At 37.7% G+C, this 17,468-nt stretch overlaps 1 protein-coding gene across 11 annotated transcripts in view; it reads left to right on the forward strand.

Annotated features, from left to right (window-relative positions):
- The window catches only part of PTPRM (protein tyrosine phosphatase receptor type M), a 457,368-nt gene extending 440,472 nt beyond the window's left edge, over positions 1-16,896 (forward strand). For all 11 annotated transcript variants that reach the window (XM_064656540.1, XM_064656549.1, XM_064656569.1 and 8 more), the window contains 9 exons: positions 124-278; positions 595-730; positions 1,310-1,459; positions 1,933-2,106; positions 4,319-4,450; positions 7,533-7,658; positions 9,391-9,554; positions 11,577-11,712; positions 16,000-16,896. In XM_064656540.1, coding sequence (XP_064512610.1) covers positions 124-278; positions 595-730; positions 1,310-1,459; positions 1,933-2,106; positions 4,319-4,450; positions 7,533-7,658; positions 9,391-9,554; positions 11,577-11,712; positions 16,000-16,053 — 1,227 coding nt within the window. In that variant the 3' untranslated portion in view covers positions 16,054-16,896. The remainder of the gene's footprint in view (positions 1-123; positions 279-594; positions 731-1,309; positions 1,460-1,932; positions 2,107-4,318; positions 4,451-7,532; positions 7,659-9,390; positions 9,555-11,576; positions 11,713-15,999) is intronic.
- Positions 16,897-17,468: the final 572 nt, after the last annotated feature.

Genomic DNA, 17,468 nt, shown 5'->3' on the forward strand with positions numbered 1-17,468 from the left:
TTGAACTTGCTCTTCTGCTATGAGAAAGCTCTCCAACAGTCTGTACAGATTGTGTTGGTAGGGGGTGGATGCTTTCAGCAAGCCTCAGGCTTTTGAAGTTTTCGACCCTTGCCTTTTCAACAGAGAGGTGCCCATGAGATTCGAGAAATACGTCAGTTTCACTTCACTGGCTGGCCAGACCACGGTGTGCCCTACCATGCGACAGGCCTGCTGGGATTTGTACGGCAGGTCAAATCCAAGAGCCCACCAAATGCTGGCCCTCTGGTTGTTCACTGCAGGTAGGTAACATAGAAATCTCTCAGTTGTGTTTTGTACTAAACCCAGCTTTTACTTTTGCTTCTCCTGTACTGTGTCATCCCCACACAGGTTGCTGAAGCCACTGGAGCTCTACCCACAATAAGTATAAACAAGAATACGTATATATGAAATATGCAATATATAAACAAGAGTAAAAAATCCAGTCTGAAGTCCTGCAAATGCCTAGCTCAATTTCAGTAATCATCCAACTGATCGAGTACCTGTGAGATGAACCATTACACCTCACATTTCCAGTACACACTGCCAAACATTAACTATGCTTTCCTTTTACTTCAGTGCTGGTGCTGGCAGAACTGGATGCTTCATTGTTATTGACATCATGCTAGATATGGCAGAAAGAGAAGGTGTTGTAGACATATACAATTGCGTGAGAGAGCTTCGATCCCGGAGAGTTAACATGGTGCAGACCGAGGTATTGTTAAATCTACTGGAATACTGCTTTGCAAAAAAAATATTCTTCTAGCCCATAAAGATAGAGCTTTGTAGTTGGCACCCTCCAGAAAGTAGTTTATTTAATCATATGCAGAAAATAATCCCCGCACAAACCTGAAGAATTCGTGCCCAAACAACTGCACAGTTACACTGCATTGAAGGTTCACTGTGGGTTTTTTTACAAAAAGGAAAACCACAAGTGTTTCCTCTCTGGGAAAGATTCATTCTGGAGTACATCTAGTTGAGGCTCAGTTATGTGATAGCACCTACAGATCTGCATAGAGGAATGAGAATACCAGAAACATGCTGAATTTTATTATGGAGTGTTACTGCACTTCTCTAACTACTTGTAGTTAGTTTAAGTCAGTCTTTCTATACTAATTTCTAAATGAGTGGGAAAACGTTTTATTAGCTGTGGTTATTCCTTCTGGTCTTGCTTCAGTGCTGTTAAACTCAAGAGAGAAGTATAAACCATATTAGTTGTTATTTTTTATTTACAAAAATACTAATAGCCTAAGCTCTCTCTGTCAGTAACTATATATATTAATTACTTTACCAGGAACAGTATGTATTCATCCATGATGCTATCCTGGAGGCCTGCCTTTGTGGGGACACATCTATTCCAGCTTCTCAAGTTAGGTCTGCTTACTATGAAATGAATAAACTAGATCCTCAAACTAACTCCAGTCAAATCAAAGAGGAATTCAGGGTAAGTAGTGGCTAACATTGCCTAGAAGCCATAGTTTATCTATACTAAAGACTTCTGCTTAAGTGCTTATTCATAACCATGTGAATTGTGGACCAGACCTGGGAGGGAAAGACTGCAAAAAGGGAAAAATAACATGTCTGTCATTGCTCTTGACTGATGCTGAATCATGAAAGAATGCAATGGGGTAGTAGTGAAATATTCTTTTTACTCAAGGGAAATATGTCGATTCTTTCTACTGTCCTTTCTCTAGAAGGCAGGCTACTCTGCAGCTCTCTTTGAGGTTATTTTTCAGATCTGTTTGCTTCCAGGATTTTTTTTTTCTTCCAAACCCTGCTGACTGTGATGTGTTTTCATTTCTCTGCATATTGATTCCCACTGAAACTGAATGCTGAGCTGATCTATTCTTAAATATTTTGGGTTGCTTTCACTGCTGTGTTAATTTTTTCGGTTGTATTGTTTACTCTTTTTGAAAGACTTTAAATATGGTGACTCCGACACTGCGTGTAGAAGACTGCAGCATAGCGCTTTTACCACGAAATCATGAAAAGAATCGTTGTATGGATGTTCTGCCTCCAGACAGATGCCTGCCTTTCCTCATAACGATAGATGGGGAGAGCAGTAACTACATCAATGCTGCACTGATGGATGTAAGTCTCTACTATATCATTAATAATAAAAAGGGAATAAGCAGCCCTACAAACTGAGCAATGCCAGAAAAATGGAGTCAGCGTAAGAAGACTGAAATCCTTCTAGCTTGTTTTGTTTTCCAAAAGCATGGCACAAAATCTTTAAACCTCCAAGTACATTTAGGATCCCGCATATGTTATGTCACAGCCAAGGTTCCAAAGCCATGCGCAGAGAGCAATTTAGGGAGTTTTGATAAATTAAATCTGTCTGGATTTCTCCCTAGTGCTTGAATTTTTAACCATCTGGCCTAGGAAAACAAGAGTTACCTATTAAGAGATTAAGGCAGTTAAATAGAATAATAAGGTTTGCAGCAATATTTCAGTTCCCTTTGTTTATAATTTAAACAGTAATTAACAAAAAAGTAATTGTCTGTCAGCACAAGATAGTACACAAGCCATTACTTCAGTCTTTCCATTTATTTCTGTTTGAATGAATGGTTTCTCTTCATGTGTGCGTGGATTTTTTTTCCAAGCGCATCTATGGTAATTCTAATCTGCTAATAGAGTAACAGTAAAAAGACACTTAAACTGCCTTTACAGCCTGTAGATATTTGTAGTCTATTTTTGATGATTTAGAGCTGTAGTCATTACAGTTGTCAAACACATAAACAACAAGAAAACAGAGGTTAGCAAAGAACTAACACATTGTAAATGGCCTTTTTAAAAAGTGAAGCTAGAGTAATAACAGTTTATAGCAGTTTTTGAATTTCTTTCCTTCCAAGTTCTCAAAGCCTTTTCCTAAAATAAGCCTAAGTTCAAAACATTCCTGTGAAAAGGTAGGAGTAGTATCTTTATGTTTGTCTATGCAGAGAAACTGACAACAAAAGTTTAAGTGACTTCTATAGATTCTCAGAGTAGGTCAATGACATTTCATATTAGAACAGAACTTTCTTAATCGGCAGTTTGCAACCATGCCCTTCTTTCCTGGAGAGTTCAGCACCATTTGTTCTGTGAATTAAGTAATGCTCAGAAAGAGCCGTCCCTTAATATTTGCTTTGAAGATTCTTCCCTCTTTCACTGCTGAAACATCTCTGAAAGAGAGATCATAGAATCATAAAATATCCTGAGTTGGAAGGGACCCATAAGGATCATAGGATCACAGAATTTTTAGGGTTGGAAGGGACCTTTGGAGATCATCTAGTCCAACCCCCCTGCCAAGGCAAGGTCACCTAGAGCAGATCACACAGGAACACCTCCAGGTGGGTTTTGAATGTCTACAGAGATAGAGAGACTCCACGAGTTCCCTGGGCAGCCTATTCCAGTGCTCTGCCACCCTCAGTGTAATGAAATTCTTCCTCATGTTCAGGTTGGAACTTCTTGTGTTTTTGTTTATGGCCATTGTTCCTTGTTGTGTTGCTGAGTACCACTGAAAAGAGCCTGGCACTATCTTCTTGGCAGCCAGAAGGTCAAAGTCCAAATCCTGGCCCTGCACAGGACAGCCCCAAGAATAACAACACGTGTCTGCAAATAGCTGATCAGATTGTATCTCTGTTGTGGTACAAATGCTTCAGTTCAAGGCCTGTAGAGACTTCCCCTCCCCTCCTTAATGAAGGCGGTGGCACCCCATCCCAGCCATGGCTCCAGTATGGCCACGCTAGCCTTCTACTCAGGAGGATGTAAGTGAAAATGCTAGTTTGAGATCCACAGTGGAAAAGTTCCAACAAACAGCTCAGTCAATGACATATTCTGGTACTAAAAGAAACAAAGAGCATTAAAATTTATCCCCTGGGTATCCTCAGTGCTGTCAGATAGACCAGAATTTCAATAATATTTCTGAAAAATAACTAGATATTTCCTTTCACAGGCATCATTCAAATTTAGAGCTAAATGCAAACATCGAAGATTAATCTGTCCATTAGCAGCTCAAAACAAACCCGTTGCTCAAAATTTTGTATGAGTTGAATTGGAAGCAACTCTATGATTTTACTCTATGCCTGTGGCATGAAATACATTTTAGAAATATAACATCTGCAGAAGTTATATTCTGCCCAAACGCGATTTATTAACTTTGAAGCATATAAGATCTCAAGAAAGAGCTGAAAACAATATATTAATTATATAGAAAATAGCAATAGTGCTTTCAGTCCCAAAGTTTTGGGGCTATGACTGACATTCTGCTAAATGAATTTTTACCTCTTACCATTCTTCTCATTGTCTCGTTACTTCTTTGCAGAGCTACAAGCAACCATCAGCTTTTATAGTTACACAACATCCTTTACCAAATACCGTCAAAGATTTCTGGAGACTGGTCCTAGATTATCACTGCACTTCAATAGTTATGCTGAATGATGTAGATCCTGCACAAGTAAGTCCAGAAAACTGCTTCATTCAAAAGAGTAGAGCTAGTGCTTCAGCATTTCAGAAGAGCTTTAGGATGTAATTAGTTTTATAAAACAACATTAAATGCTTACATGCTAAAAAATTGATCTGTAGCTTACGGATACACTTAGGGAAAGAGGAATAAATCAGACCATCAGCAGCTTCTCCACCAAAATCTTAATGCACACACACATAAGTGCATGCGCCTGTAATTTATTCTAAGAGAACATGGTTTGGGAAGAGCTGCTAAAACCCAAAAATGATGGCTGTGAAATTCTGACTCAAGTCTGAAACGTACTAACAATAGCCAAAAGTCACAAACAGAAGCCAACAGCTATTCATTAGCCTGCCTGATACAGGTCAGTGACCTTGGTCTGCTAACCAGGGAAATAGATGTTCCCAGTGTGAAAATCTGTGTTGTGTTTTGCACAAAATTATGTCATCATTAGCAAGGAGATAGGATCTAAACAAGATTGGAGACTAAGCTTCCTTCCTAAGAGAAAACAGGGCAATGGAACGTGTGGGGGAATGTAATTACCTTACAAAAGGGTTGTACAATGGTGTAGATGTTGTTCAGAAAATTGGAAAACCGAACCTACTGGTTTGGCAGTTTAATCACTAGGATTAATCACTAAGCGTCCTAGAGCCTGGGTCGTAACTGTGCAATTCCAAGTTCTTACACAGATATAATTTCCTTAGTTCCAAAAAATTGCACCAGCCCTTTGCTGGAATAATGTGGTGGTAATCTGGATTCCTAATATGTAGATATTTGTTAATTATTGGTTAAGAGCAATTATAGATTTTTTATAGAAGACTGCATGTCATTTTTATTTGTGATATGATCAAAAATCTTTTTAGCTTTGTTCAGTATTGCACACACTTAGAAAAAAATTTTAACATGTAGAATTTGTTTTTAAAAGATACTAATCTTCCGTTTGGTCTTTCAAAGGAACTTGTAGGAATTCCACACGCTGTTTTAAAGACTGAATTTCTGATTTCAAGCCCTTCGCTGTCTACAGGGAGAAAAAATAGAAATGAAAGACAAAACTTTTATTCATGAATCTAAGATTATTTTCTGAGTGAATAAGGAAAGACTCAAGGGAGTCAGGCTGTTAGGGACTGCTGAACAGAGTTTTTTTAATTTGTCAGATGTGTTTTGAATTTACAATAGGGCATGGCTATTTCAAGCATTTATTACCCTCACAGGATTTAAAAGCTATTGGGATATGCAGTTAATGCACCTGCCTCTGCAGTATGTTAAACCTTTTACCTCTAATGTGAGTAACAATCTTTTCATTAGGAATAAATCTCAAAACCCTCAGAGCAAACAGAAGTGGAGAGAGGGCACAGCTTATTAAAAACATGCATTACATTCAGATTTATTAATAATTACTGTTATCATTATTATTTATGTATATATGAAGTGTTTAAAGTTCTGTTTCGATATTACCATTTATGTGGATTGTTATGCTCTATTGGGAAATGAAATTCAACCCTCCACAGTGACTCTGGCTTAAAGAGAGTTGCTAGTATCACTTGCATGCAAAGTGTGCAGACCTAAATGCTTTTGGTTTCTTTAGAAATTGAAAATCTTGGCTTCCTAAAACAGCTCCAGCAAACATCTTCGCTTTTATCATTTAAGTATTTTTCAAATACTTAAATGATAAATACTGCAAAGCAGTATTCCTGTGTATTTGGAACATGTGTCCTAAATTGTGCACGTTAAATGATCTGAGCACTGGAATTTGCACCACTTGTATGCATTTTATTTTGTTATCCTGTACACTAGCATGTTTCATAAAAAAAATTTGTGAAAGATTTAGACAGTATTTGGAAAGCAGTTTGCTCAGCAGACCAAATCATAGAGGGGGGTTAAAATAAATGAAAATATATTTTTCTACTTGAAATTCCTGGTTTTAACTTGTTAAAGTGATCTCCTGCAAATCAGACCCTGTTTTCATTTTAATTGATGTAGTAAATGATTATGTTTTCCTAAAATGTAGCCATCTCTAAACAGCTTTGTTGAGGACTAAGTGTTATAAGAAATGCAAAACAACATCTGGAGTAAATGTGATTTGTCAGCTCTGCTCTGGATCACCAACAGCAATGCAGCAGAATGAAGACCACAGCTGTTTTACTGAATGAAAATAAAAAGTTCCAAATCTGACATCAATGCTTCTGCAAGCAAACAAAATTTCATGAGTTCATATTTAATTTTGGTGAATGCTTACAAAAGCTGTATGCTTGAACTGCTCTAAATATCCCTGGCAAAAAAAAAATCATTAGGATTTTCATGAAAGAAAATGGACAGGCAGAGTCTGTCTTCAAAAACCTCCTTGCAAAGTGTTGATTTAATCTTTAAAGTATTAACATAGATGATAATTGGTTCCTGGATTAAGCCATCATATATTATTAGACACTAAAACTGTGCAAGATAATGGTAATATTACTTTGTGATCTTTAGGTACCTAGAACTAGTGTCTTCTGAGCACTGAAGAAAGCGTGATTATATTTTCAGGTGTCATTCATAGAAGAAATTAGGCAGTTGTTGAAAATTTAAAGGAATGCTGATATTAGACGATATCATTGGTCACGGGTGAAACAGATGTGAAAGTTAAGTCCTCGGTTTTGAGAATTGATGAACCCTTCATAGTATAAAACACACATTCTAATGTAGCTTGAATTAAAAGTAACCATTCAGGGCAGTTGGAGATACCAGGCCTTTGGTCTTTAGGCTCCACACTGTCTCTGAGATATGGTAATACTTGTCAGTATCTCCTGTCTTGTCAAAATGCATTGCAGAATTAACATTGAGTGTCAGAAGTGTTTTACTCCAAATACCAGAGAACAGCAAGTGCAGCAGCAAGAAATAGTATGTTCAGTTACATGAAAAGGCATTGTAAAAGCAGAGTGCTCACAACTGGTAGAAGATTTTGTATTTTATAACAATATTGTACTAGAATTTCAGTAATACATGTATCACAAATTAAAATACAAAAAAGTATGTTGAGGCAGCATGAAATTCAAAATGATTAACTGTATTCTTTTTTGTTCATGGTCTTCTATAGCTATGCCCTCAGTACTGGCCAGAAAATGGAGTACACCGGCACGGTCCTATTCAGGTGGAGTTTGTATCAGCTGATTTAGAAGAAGACATAATCAGCCGGATATTTCGAATTTATAATGCAGCCAGAGTAAGGATGTTATTTGCAAAACAATTCTGTATCAGTAGATGAATTGACTCTACTCAAATCAAAAAAATGAAAGTTAAACTCACATAGAACCATTTTCATTTTTCAGCTTACTTATTTGAAAGCAATGGTGCAATACTGAGTCACACCATAATGAATGAGAAAAAAATCCTTCTATGTATAAGCAAAAAATATTTTAATGCATATCATAAATGTGTTAAATGGAAATGAAATAAATGCAGTATTCAGACTGTATGATAGCCAGGAAATGCTGAAACTGGTGCTGTTTTCAGCGGTTTGAAATGGGCTATCTTGCATATTTGTATCTTGTGTCATGTGAAGAAAGCTGTTCACCAATACCAGACATGTTTTTCAGTAGCAGTCCCAAACTTAGTGTACATCCTGTCCCACTAAACACACTTCATAAAATATGTAAGAGCTTCAGAGGGGCAAGTGGGTTCTCATATCGAGCTTTTATGCTCCCATAAAGGTGATAGAAGACTAAATGAGGCATGTCTTTCAAGCTGAGAGGAAAAAAGATTTCACCGCAGACCAGGCATCTCTTCTCATCCAGGGAGCCTTTGCATTGGGCTGGTATCGATCACAAAAGAGATCTGGTACCTCTCAGTACAGTGAAAGACTCCAAAACCACACCCAAAAATATGCTAATATCCAAACAGGGAAACAGATTGTAAACTTCAAGATACTTCTTTAATACTATGAAGGCCTGGTATTCTCAGTAAGTGTGGTAATATGAAAACAACCTCCAGCGTCGTTAATGTGAGCTTCAGCAGGCGCTGGGTCTGGCTGCTGTGCTTTGGGAAGAGGGGCCATCAGCTGAAAGCAACTGGACAGGAAATCAGTAAATTCCAAATTTTGACATAAAGCAGACAAAACTGGTTGGAGAACATACCTAATGCTGCATCCAGTTTGGTTTATTCCTGTATCTTGTTAATCTTACATGCTCTCTATTAACTCTTACTCTAGAGAATAAAATGTAATGTCAACATTTCTGTGTGTTGTTCATTTTAAGAGTGGCACTAAAATGCCCTCACTTTGGACTAAAGTGGCAAATTATAGACTACAAAACCAGTTTTCACATCATGTTTATTATGCCCTTTTCAGAGGACTAGTTTTCTGCCACTAACACTTGTTCTATGCTCCTTTTTTTTTTAAATCACCATAAAGCAACTGTTCAGTAACATTTCACCAAAGGGGTTCTGACTGCTGCAATAGAACACAATAGAACAAAATATAGTTAGATATATGTTATAAGCCAGAAACATCTGAGGGTTCTGTTTGGTTTTTTTAATGTTTCCTGCTTCAAAATATCTTGAAAGTTTTTGACCTTTCTTACAAAAAAAGACAGAAAGACATAAACGTTCTTAAAATTGCTGAAGCATGTATGTGAAAAGGGTATATAACTGAAGTTGTGTTGCAGCTCCATCTTTGCTACCAAGTTCCTGCTATAATATTAATTAATTATTTGCTTGATCATGCAGCTGTACTATTGCTCTATTCCAGACTATTTGTATAGCACTGTATTTAAAAATTCTTGTTCTAATAACTTAGTTGGAAATTAAAAGTCATAAGTCCTCAAGAGCAGTTGAAATTACATTAGCAGTTTGTTAGCAATCATCTGCTTGAACAACTTTCCTTGCTGATTCAAATATCTAAATTATTTACCCCCCAAAAAATGCTGTTATTTTTCCTGCTTTTTTCTGAATCTCTACAGCCCCAAGACGGCTATCGGATGGTGCAGCAGTTCCAATTCCTGGGATGGCCCATGTACAGAGACACTCCGGTTTCTAAGCGCTCCTTCTTGAAGCTCATCCGTCAAGTGGATAAGTGGCAGGAAGAATACAATGGGGGAGAGGGACGCACAGTCGTACATTGCTTGTAAGTACTGCAAAAGGAAGAGAGAAAGTAGGGGAATACTGTTACAGAATTTATGCCAGATTTTAAAAGATTTGTGAAGAGATGAAGAGGCATCTATCTATTCTGGAACTGCATAATGCAATATTGCATAATTCCCTCTCTGTCCTTTGTTAGACCCCTGTGAGAAGATGATGGGTACAAGTTAACTCTATTTTATATAAAAATGTCCAGGGACTTTTGCAAATGGAAAAGTTGCATATTTATTCAGAGTAAATCAGAATTGTACCTTCAGAACAATGTACCTTTTATTTCTAGAGATAAGAACTGTAGAAATAGGTAGCATTGAAGGGTGATTTCTCTTCCACTCATAAAGCACGGAAGCAAAGGTGGTGTGATAGACCAGTTACGATGATGCTGTAATTGCCTTACCTTTCTCTAATAATGTTATATATTTTTGTCCTCCTGTGATTTTGTGATCCACTGATGCAGACTGTCATCCACTCTGCCATCATCCTTCTTTTGATGTGGTTTAATACCTGTACATGCTGTTTGCTTTCAACAGTAGCCTATCTTTTGAGACCAAGTCTTCAGTGCTTGAAGTTATATTCGTGTTCCTTCAAACATCTGTTTAAAGGTGCTGCCATGATGGAGAAGGCTCATGGTAATAGGAAAACCATGTTCAAAAGTTGAGACCCCATGTTAGAATGATGGAGGAAAATCTAAGAATATAATAATAATTCCCAGTATCACTGACCTTGAACAAGTCATTGCTCTTCAGTTTCTCCATCTGTAGAATGGGGATAATAATACTTTCATCAAAGAAGCATTGTGCAGTGTGATTAATTAATGTTTTGAGATCTTTAGCTGAAAAGATCCTTTTGAAGTGCAAATTACTGTTATCTCTGAGGTGGCTGATGATATTAAATAGTTGTACAACATCACACATGCGTCACTTCCAGGCAGTAAAGAAAGAAAAAGCTCTAATATAATCCTTTTAAATTACTTTATTTTAATTAAAATTCTCAAAGAGTCCCACAATATCAGGCAATGTTTTGGCAGCAGAGAGCATTCTTTTCATACTGCCTGGATGTGACAGATGTGCAATGTTGTATCTTCCTTTGAAAATCAACCATTTGCGAAGCTGGTTTGAAAGACCTGCTACCTAACTAGTCTGCACTCTGGTAATTATTAAGGTTTATTATTTTCAGTGAAGCGCAGCCTAAAAATTCTGATTAGAATTGCAGTAGAAATAATGGGGTTTCCAGAAAGAAAGAGATTCTCTTGAAGATTAAAAATAACCACGAATAAAGTGTTATTAAATGCTGTATTCGATCATGCGTATGAGCATTTGTGCCTGGCTCCTTTGTTAGCAAGTCACTTCGGGTTCTCATCCTCTGATACTGTGGGTGGAGGGGAACTAGATACACTTTTTAAAAGCAGTCCTTTCGAAAAAAGTTATCCCCTCTGCCTGCTGCCAGTGGGTGAGAGCATCAGCCAGGGGAACATGGCAGCAGCAGCCAGTGCCATACTAAGTGTGCAGCCACCAGACAGACTCCCACAGATGAAATTTCTGGTGCTTTTGCTGTTCCTCTGAAATGCTCTTGGATCCAAAAGCAAAGCACTAGGATCCGGAATAAAAGAACTCAGAGATTCGCTTTCTCTATAACATTTCCAGGCCTGATGCTCATTGCAACCATGTGTGTTTACAGTGCAAAGCAGCGTTGAACTGAATCTAAAAGGACTTCGTCCCTATTTTAGCATCGCTGTCTCAAGTGTTCACTAAAGAGTGGTGTAAAACTCAGCCATTCAATTCCCTTCAGGCTGTCAGCCTGCTGAATTCTGAATCACAGCTTTGAGATCTTTCATCACATTAATTTCAATTAAAATGTGTGTTTTGCCTAGAGTTCAGTAGCCTTTGAGGCCAGGAATGCTCTGTGGCTTCTCCCTGCTGGAACTCATGCGTTCTGTAGCCATCCCTGTTGCTGTACAAACTTGTAACATAGAGTCAATTGTAACTGAGCCATTTTATCGCTTTTATTGTAGGAATGGAGGTGGCCGCAGTGGGACATTTTGTGCAATCAGTATTGTTTGTGAAATGCTTCGACATCAGAGGGCTGTTGACGTATTCCATGCTGTGAAAACACTGAGGAATAATAAGCCTAACATGGTGGACCTTCTGGTATGAGCTTTTTAACTGCACCACTAAATAGAAAATGTTCCTTTTTCTCAGAAGACTCAGTAAGATTTCCAGGATTTGCAATGGGAGTTGTTCACAAAGCAAGCAAGTCATTTTCAAAGGGGATAATGAAGTCACTTCACTTGTAAGAGTATTTTTACACTGCTTTTTTCCCAAGGAGACTTTGTCTCCATTCGTTTGAATTTTTTAAGAGTTTTAAACTTTCAGATGAACATCCTTATTAATTTTCTTTTCTAGCAGGCTGAGCCAAGTGGAGAGCAGCCCTTGCATGGTAGAAATAATAGTTATGTAAAATGAAATGCCAGATTTTCAAATTATATATTTTATAAATAGCTTAATCGCCTAATATTTATCAAAGCCATGAATTTCAGTTTGACATCCAGAATATTGCATTTAATTATGGTTGCTCTATCTCATAGAAAGATTAAAGAAGTTCAGAAACAGGGGGCCATGTGCAATTATTTTCCTAGAGAGTGTTTTATGAGCTTTTTTTTCAAAAGGAGAATTGCTGAAGTGCCAGCTGCTATGCCAGAAGAGCTGCAGAACAGCTTAAACCAGCAGGTTCTTACACTCCAGTGTGTAGTTTTGTACTTGGGGATGGGTGTAGTGTAATAACCTGTTCTGAAACCTGGGCTATAAAAGACACTGTTTTACAACATCCTGCTGCAGATGTGGCTGCTTAAGAGGCAGCTGTATTTGATTTAACGTCATAGTCAGGAGGAAGCAGCATCTGGGTGCTTTCAGGGATGCTAACCCAATCCAATCCAATTTTGCAAGTGCTGGTTAAACAAGTTTGGGTCATTTTAGCAACTTTTCTACAGCATGCCCAGGGTGAGGCAGGAGGCATCTCACTAAGATGACCCGAGCTCTTGTAATTTTAGGGGAGATCCCCCCTCAGGTGAGCTAACAATGTCCAAGTGCAAAACACACTGGAGAATGGGCAGAAAGAGTGAGGTTTTCAGGTGCATGTGGAGATGGGCAGGGATATCCACCTCCCCACCACATGTATCACTGTGCCCCATCTCTCACGTGGAAGAAGAGATGTGGCTGCCACCATATCCCCCATCTCAGTGCTCCCTTCCAGCCTGCCTGTGAAGTCCAAGACCCTCCTCTGGCCCTGCTCTGGCCAGGCACATGGAAAAAGACCAGATTTTGTCAGCTGTGCAAAGCAAGGAGCGGGAATTACAAGCAGTACCATAGGACCATGAGCCAGCAATGTGGAATTGTGAATCTTCAATCAGTGAGAAACTACCAAGCTTTCACTAGGGAGGGAGCAGCTTAGTTTGCTTCTTTTCCTCTAGTTTATATTCTCAGGAGAAGAATCATCATGCTGAGAACCATACATTTTTATTTCCTAGATATTAAGAAAAATGTCCTACATCTTCATTCAAGTAGTATAGTTTGGACAGAGACTTGGCAGGCCTGCTGTTCCCCATTCTCCCAGAGCTCAAGTCCACAGAACACACTGATATCTTATTCATTTATTTTATAGAAATAAAAAAGAAAATTACCTGTGTGAAGATGTACAGTTTAAGAAAATGCTCTCTATAAATTCCCATTTGTGACAGTTCTCCAGCTATAGATTTGTCAGGCAGCTGTCTCCATTTTGCAGAAGAGAATTTTTTTAATCAAAAGCTCAGCATATTATTTTAGAATATAAAAGTACCTTTTAGTAAATTGAGAGTGTTATTGAGAATATCTGGAAGGCATTGAAAGGCCTTGTAGGGTCTTTTTTTTTTTGAAATTTCAAAGCACTTGTGAAGGAGATCAGTATTGTTTTTCTTATTTTACAGACAGCAGAATGGAGGCAGTGGACAATCAGAATTTTCCCCATTATCACGTAATGCACTGACTGAGCAGAGTTAGAATGACATCTCTTCAGTCTTGGTCTGCTACCTTGTAGGAACAAATATTTGAATTAGCAAGGTTTTGATTTTCAAGTAGATTGCTTCATGGTATAAGGGAATTGCAACACATGATATTTTTTCCTACTCCTGTTACTGAATTTATCCTTTATGACCTTTCTTACATTAATCTGTCTTTGTCTCAGTTTCCATATCTGAAAAGTGAGAACAATAATATTCATTTACCTTGTAAAATTTTATGGTAAAAGATTAAATGCTCAGAATCATGACAGTATTTCACAAAAATAGTTTTAAGACTGCTTTATCAATACCTGTTGGGCACTTTCTGACAAGCTAAAAGGCCATCTTTACATCCATACTTAGAGATTCATCTCTTATTTCATTGAAACCTTTGGTTTTCCTCCAAGTGTAAAAATTTGAATACCACATCCATACAATATGGAAATCTATGAAATTTTTCAGCCATCATACAAAGGTAACACTTGGTATTACAAAATCTCTATTACGGAATGCCCAGAGCATTTTGTTATAAATGTTATTCGACTTACCTGTAGGTGTCCTAGAAAAAAATTTTAAATATACCTCTTTTAATATCCACTGTCAAGTGAATAATAAAAATGTACAAAAGACACTCATGAGTGAAGACAGTGGGAAATAATATATATTTGCTCTTTAAGACAGGTATCCTGTTTACTAAAAATGACATTTATTCAGCTGGATCAGTAAATCAGCATAAAATGAGCATGGAAGAGTGGAAGTGGATGAGTGGCTGATCTCTTGTTTTGATCTGTTTTATAGTTACAGAATAATTTCCATTTATTTAGAAACATATATGCAATAAAAACAGAAAAGGAATTTACATAATACTCCTTTCCTTTCTACTTTTTTTTATTCTTTTCTCATTCTGAAGAAGGCACAAGCAGTTTATGGAACCTTGCAGGATCTTAAAACCTCACATACAACTCATTCATCACTTAGGTTATATGTAAACCTTGTTTTCTTTTACAGTCAAAGCTCTCAACAAAAGAACTTGGAAATGGTACATGCTTGTTGATGGCTTTTTGATTATTGTAATAGCACGTGGTCTTCCACATGTTAAGGTGGACTCTATTTCAGCTAAAATGTGACCCAAAGACACAAGTACAGGCCAAAAGACTTAATCCTCTAAAATGTTTACTTCAATGAAAAGAGTAATTGTCATCTTCCTACTTGTGATGTGGGGATGGGGAAGGCTGAGTGCTGTCAGCTAGTTAAGTCTGTTGTTGTTCCTAGATGACAGTATGTGCCTAGTTATCTTTTCATTAATTGATTAAAGTGCATAAGTGAAAGAGGCATTTCAGTATCAGAAATAGTCATAAAACTGGCAGGTGTTTCCAAATTGAATTTTCAAAAGCCAGAGCCCTTGGATTCCGGGAATCTGCACCTACTGTTTCTTTCAGGTTTTTTGTTTCATTTGAAGGTTTATAGTATTGCGAGTAGCAAGAATGAAAATATAAGAAGGATATTTGTGCATATACAAAACTGTGAAGGCATCAGTGACTGCATCATTTAAATGTTGTATCATTAAAAGTTGCAGAGTGGGCAAAGGTCAGTCAAAAGCATTTGGCTTCTCTGTTCTGCTGAAGATGTGAAGGGGGCCAAGTCATGACCATTTGTCCCTGAAGGATGCAGACTGGGTTTGCATCCCTCAGGAAGGGGATTTCCCTAGGATTTACTCTTTCCACGCAGTTGCAAATAAAAACAGCAGGTCTGTGTTTGGAGCACAGGATGGCCCCGGAAAACTTACTCTGGGTAAAAGAGAGCTGTTAAGAGCCTAACTTGTGCATCACGGTTAATTGCTAAAAATAAACTGGAATGAATTCAAGTAATTTAGCTCAGGCTTGATCTCACAAGCCTGTTGCACTGGATAGGGGACAGACTTTCAGATTGGGTCTGGGCTACATGTAGAGGACCAGCAGTAAGTGGCTCTTGCCCTGAAATGTAGCAAGTGTATGAGTGACATTAAAATAAAAGTTACAATCTGGGAACTACTAAACACGGGATCTATTTTAAGATAAACATTTCCAGGGAGGAATTTCAATAGCTCCAATTCTGGTAAAGGGCTACATGAGCATTTTGACAGATGACAGAAGGGTTGCAAGTCAATGTGCAGCCAGTTTTTCTCATGCAAGTGTATTAGAGCAGCTGAATACACATCTAGAGTAAGCAGTACCGTAAATTACCATGTGTAGTGTCTATTGTCTGGTTAATATAAAGATTTTCTTATCTGAATATAAATTGGATTTGCAAACTGGTTCCCATTAACGACAGCTGATAGTAAATAATTTCAACAGAAGAGAAATATTGATCCCCTTAATTAAGTTTCTTCAGTAACTGACTTTGTGGTTTTCTTTTGATTTTTCAGGATCAATACAAATTCTGCTATGAAGTGGCTTTGGAATACTTGAATTCTGGCTGATTGTATAAACAGCACAGACAAAGTTCCTCCTTTCACCACCACAAACAAAGCAAGTCGCTTCATGATATCTTTGTAAATGAGATGAAGACTTCTCAGTGTTATGCTTATACTGCTTTGTATAATTGGCTCTTTTTAAGAGCCCAAAAACGTGTTTATAAAACCGCTTGCACTGCCCGTTTCCCACTATAATGCCGCTGCTTGACACCCATATGAACGTACACCAAACCACATGGCAGTTGTTGAACACCGTATTCATACATAGCCATTGATGTGGTGAAGCAGCATAGTCCTCTGGTAAATAAGAGAGCACAATTATATTCTTATGAAGGAATTTGTACTTTTCTGTTATATTTCGTTGCCTGTGATTCTCAGTTATTGTCACAGCCTAGTGTACATTTCTGTTCTGTGGAGAATGCTGTCTGGCATTTTGATAATATATTATTTTAGTTATATTTGTATTCTAACACGTGCATAATAAATTAATCATATGTAGCTTATCTGAACTAACAGAAAGAAATGTACCAAATCATGTTAACTTTGTTGAGTTGTAATTTCTATCCACTTTGTCCCATTTCAGAGAGAGAATCTTGAGTGAAATACAGTGAGGAAATGCAAAATACAGGATGCTCAGATTAATATATCCAAAGCTTTTTCATTTGTTTATATTGTAAATATTTTTTGATTTCATCAAATTATTTATTCATTAAAATGATTTTTTTGTGAAGCACAGTGAGTGACAATCATTTTTATTAAGCCCTGGAAATGCTTACTGTATGATAGTGTAAACATTTGTTTACCTTGTATGGATTCTCAGCTCAATAAATAATTACATACATGATAAAATCTCGTTTAATTTAGTATCTCTTGGCATCTGAGAGCCTTCAACTAAGCCTCTTTTCAGATTAAATCTAGTAAATACTGAGCTACCACCAGAGCGTGTTTATTATGTGATCCAGTGTTGATCCAGCCAATAGCAAGGTCATAGAATCATAGAATCACGGAATAATAGAATGGAAAAGACCTTAAAGATCATCTCCTCAACCCCCCTGCCATGAGCAGGGACATCTTCCACTAGGCTAGGTTACTCAGAGCCACATCCAGCCTGGCCTTGAACACTTCCAGGGATGGGGCATCCACAACTTCCCTGGGCAACCCGTTCCACCCTCACAGTAAAGCACTTCTTCCTAATATCTAATCTAAACCTACTCTCTTTCAGTTTGAAGCCATTCCCTCTTGTCCTCTCACTACATGCTCTTGTAAAAGTCCTTCTCCATCTTTCTCCTAGGCTCCCTTCAGGTACCGGAAGGTCGCAATTAAGTCACCCTGAAGCCTTCTCTTTTCCAGGCTGAATAAACCCAATTCTCTTAGCCCTTCCTCATAGGAGAGGTGCTCAGTTTGTGTAATCAACTTGATGG

Source organism: Pseudopipra pipra, chromosome 1 (assembly GCF_036250125.1).
Source record: "Pseudopipra pipra isolate bDixPip1 chromosome 1, bDixPip1.hap1, whole genome shotgun sequence".
Taxonomy (NCBI): domain Eukaryota; kingdom Metazoa; phylum Chordata; class Aves; order Passeriformes; family Pipridae; genus Pseudopipra; species Pseudopipra pipra.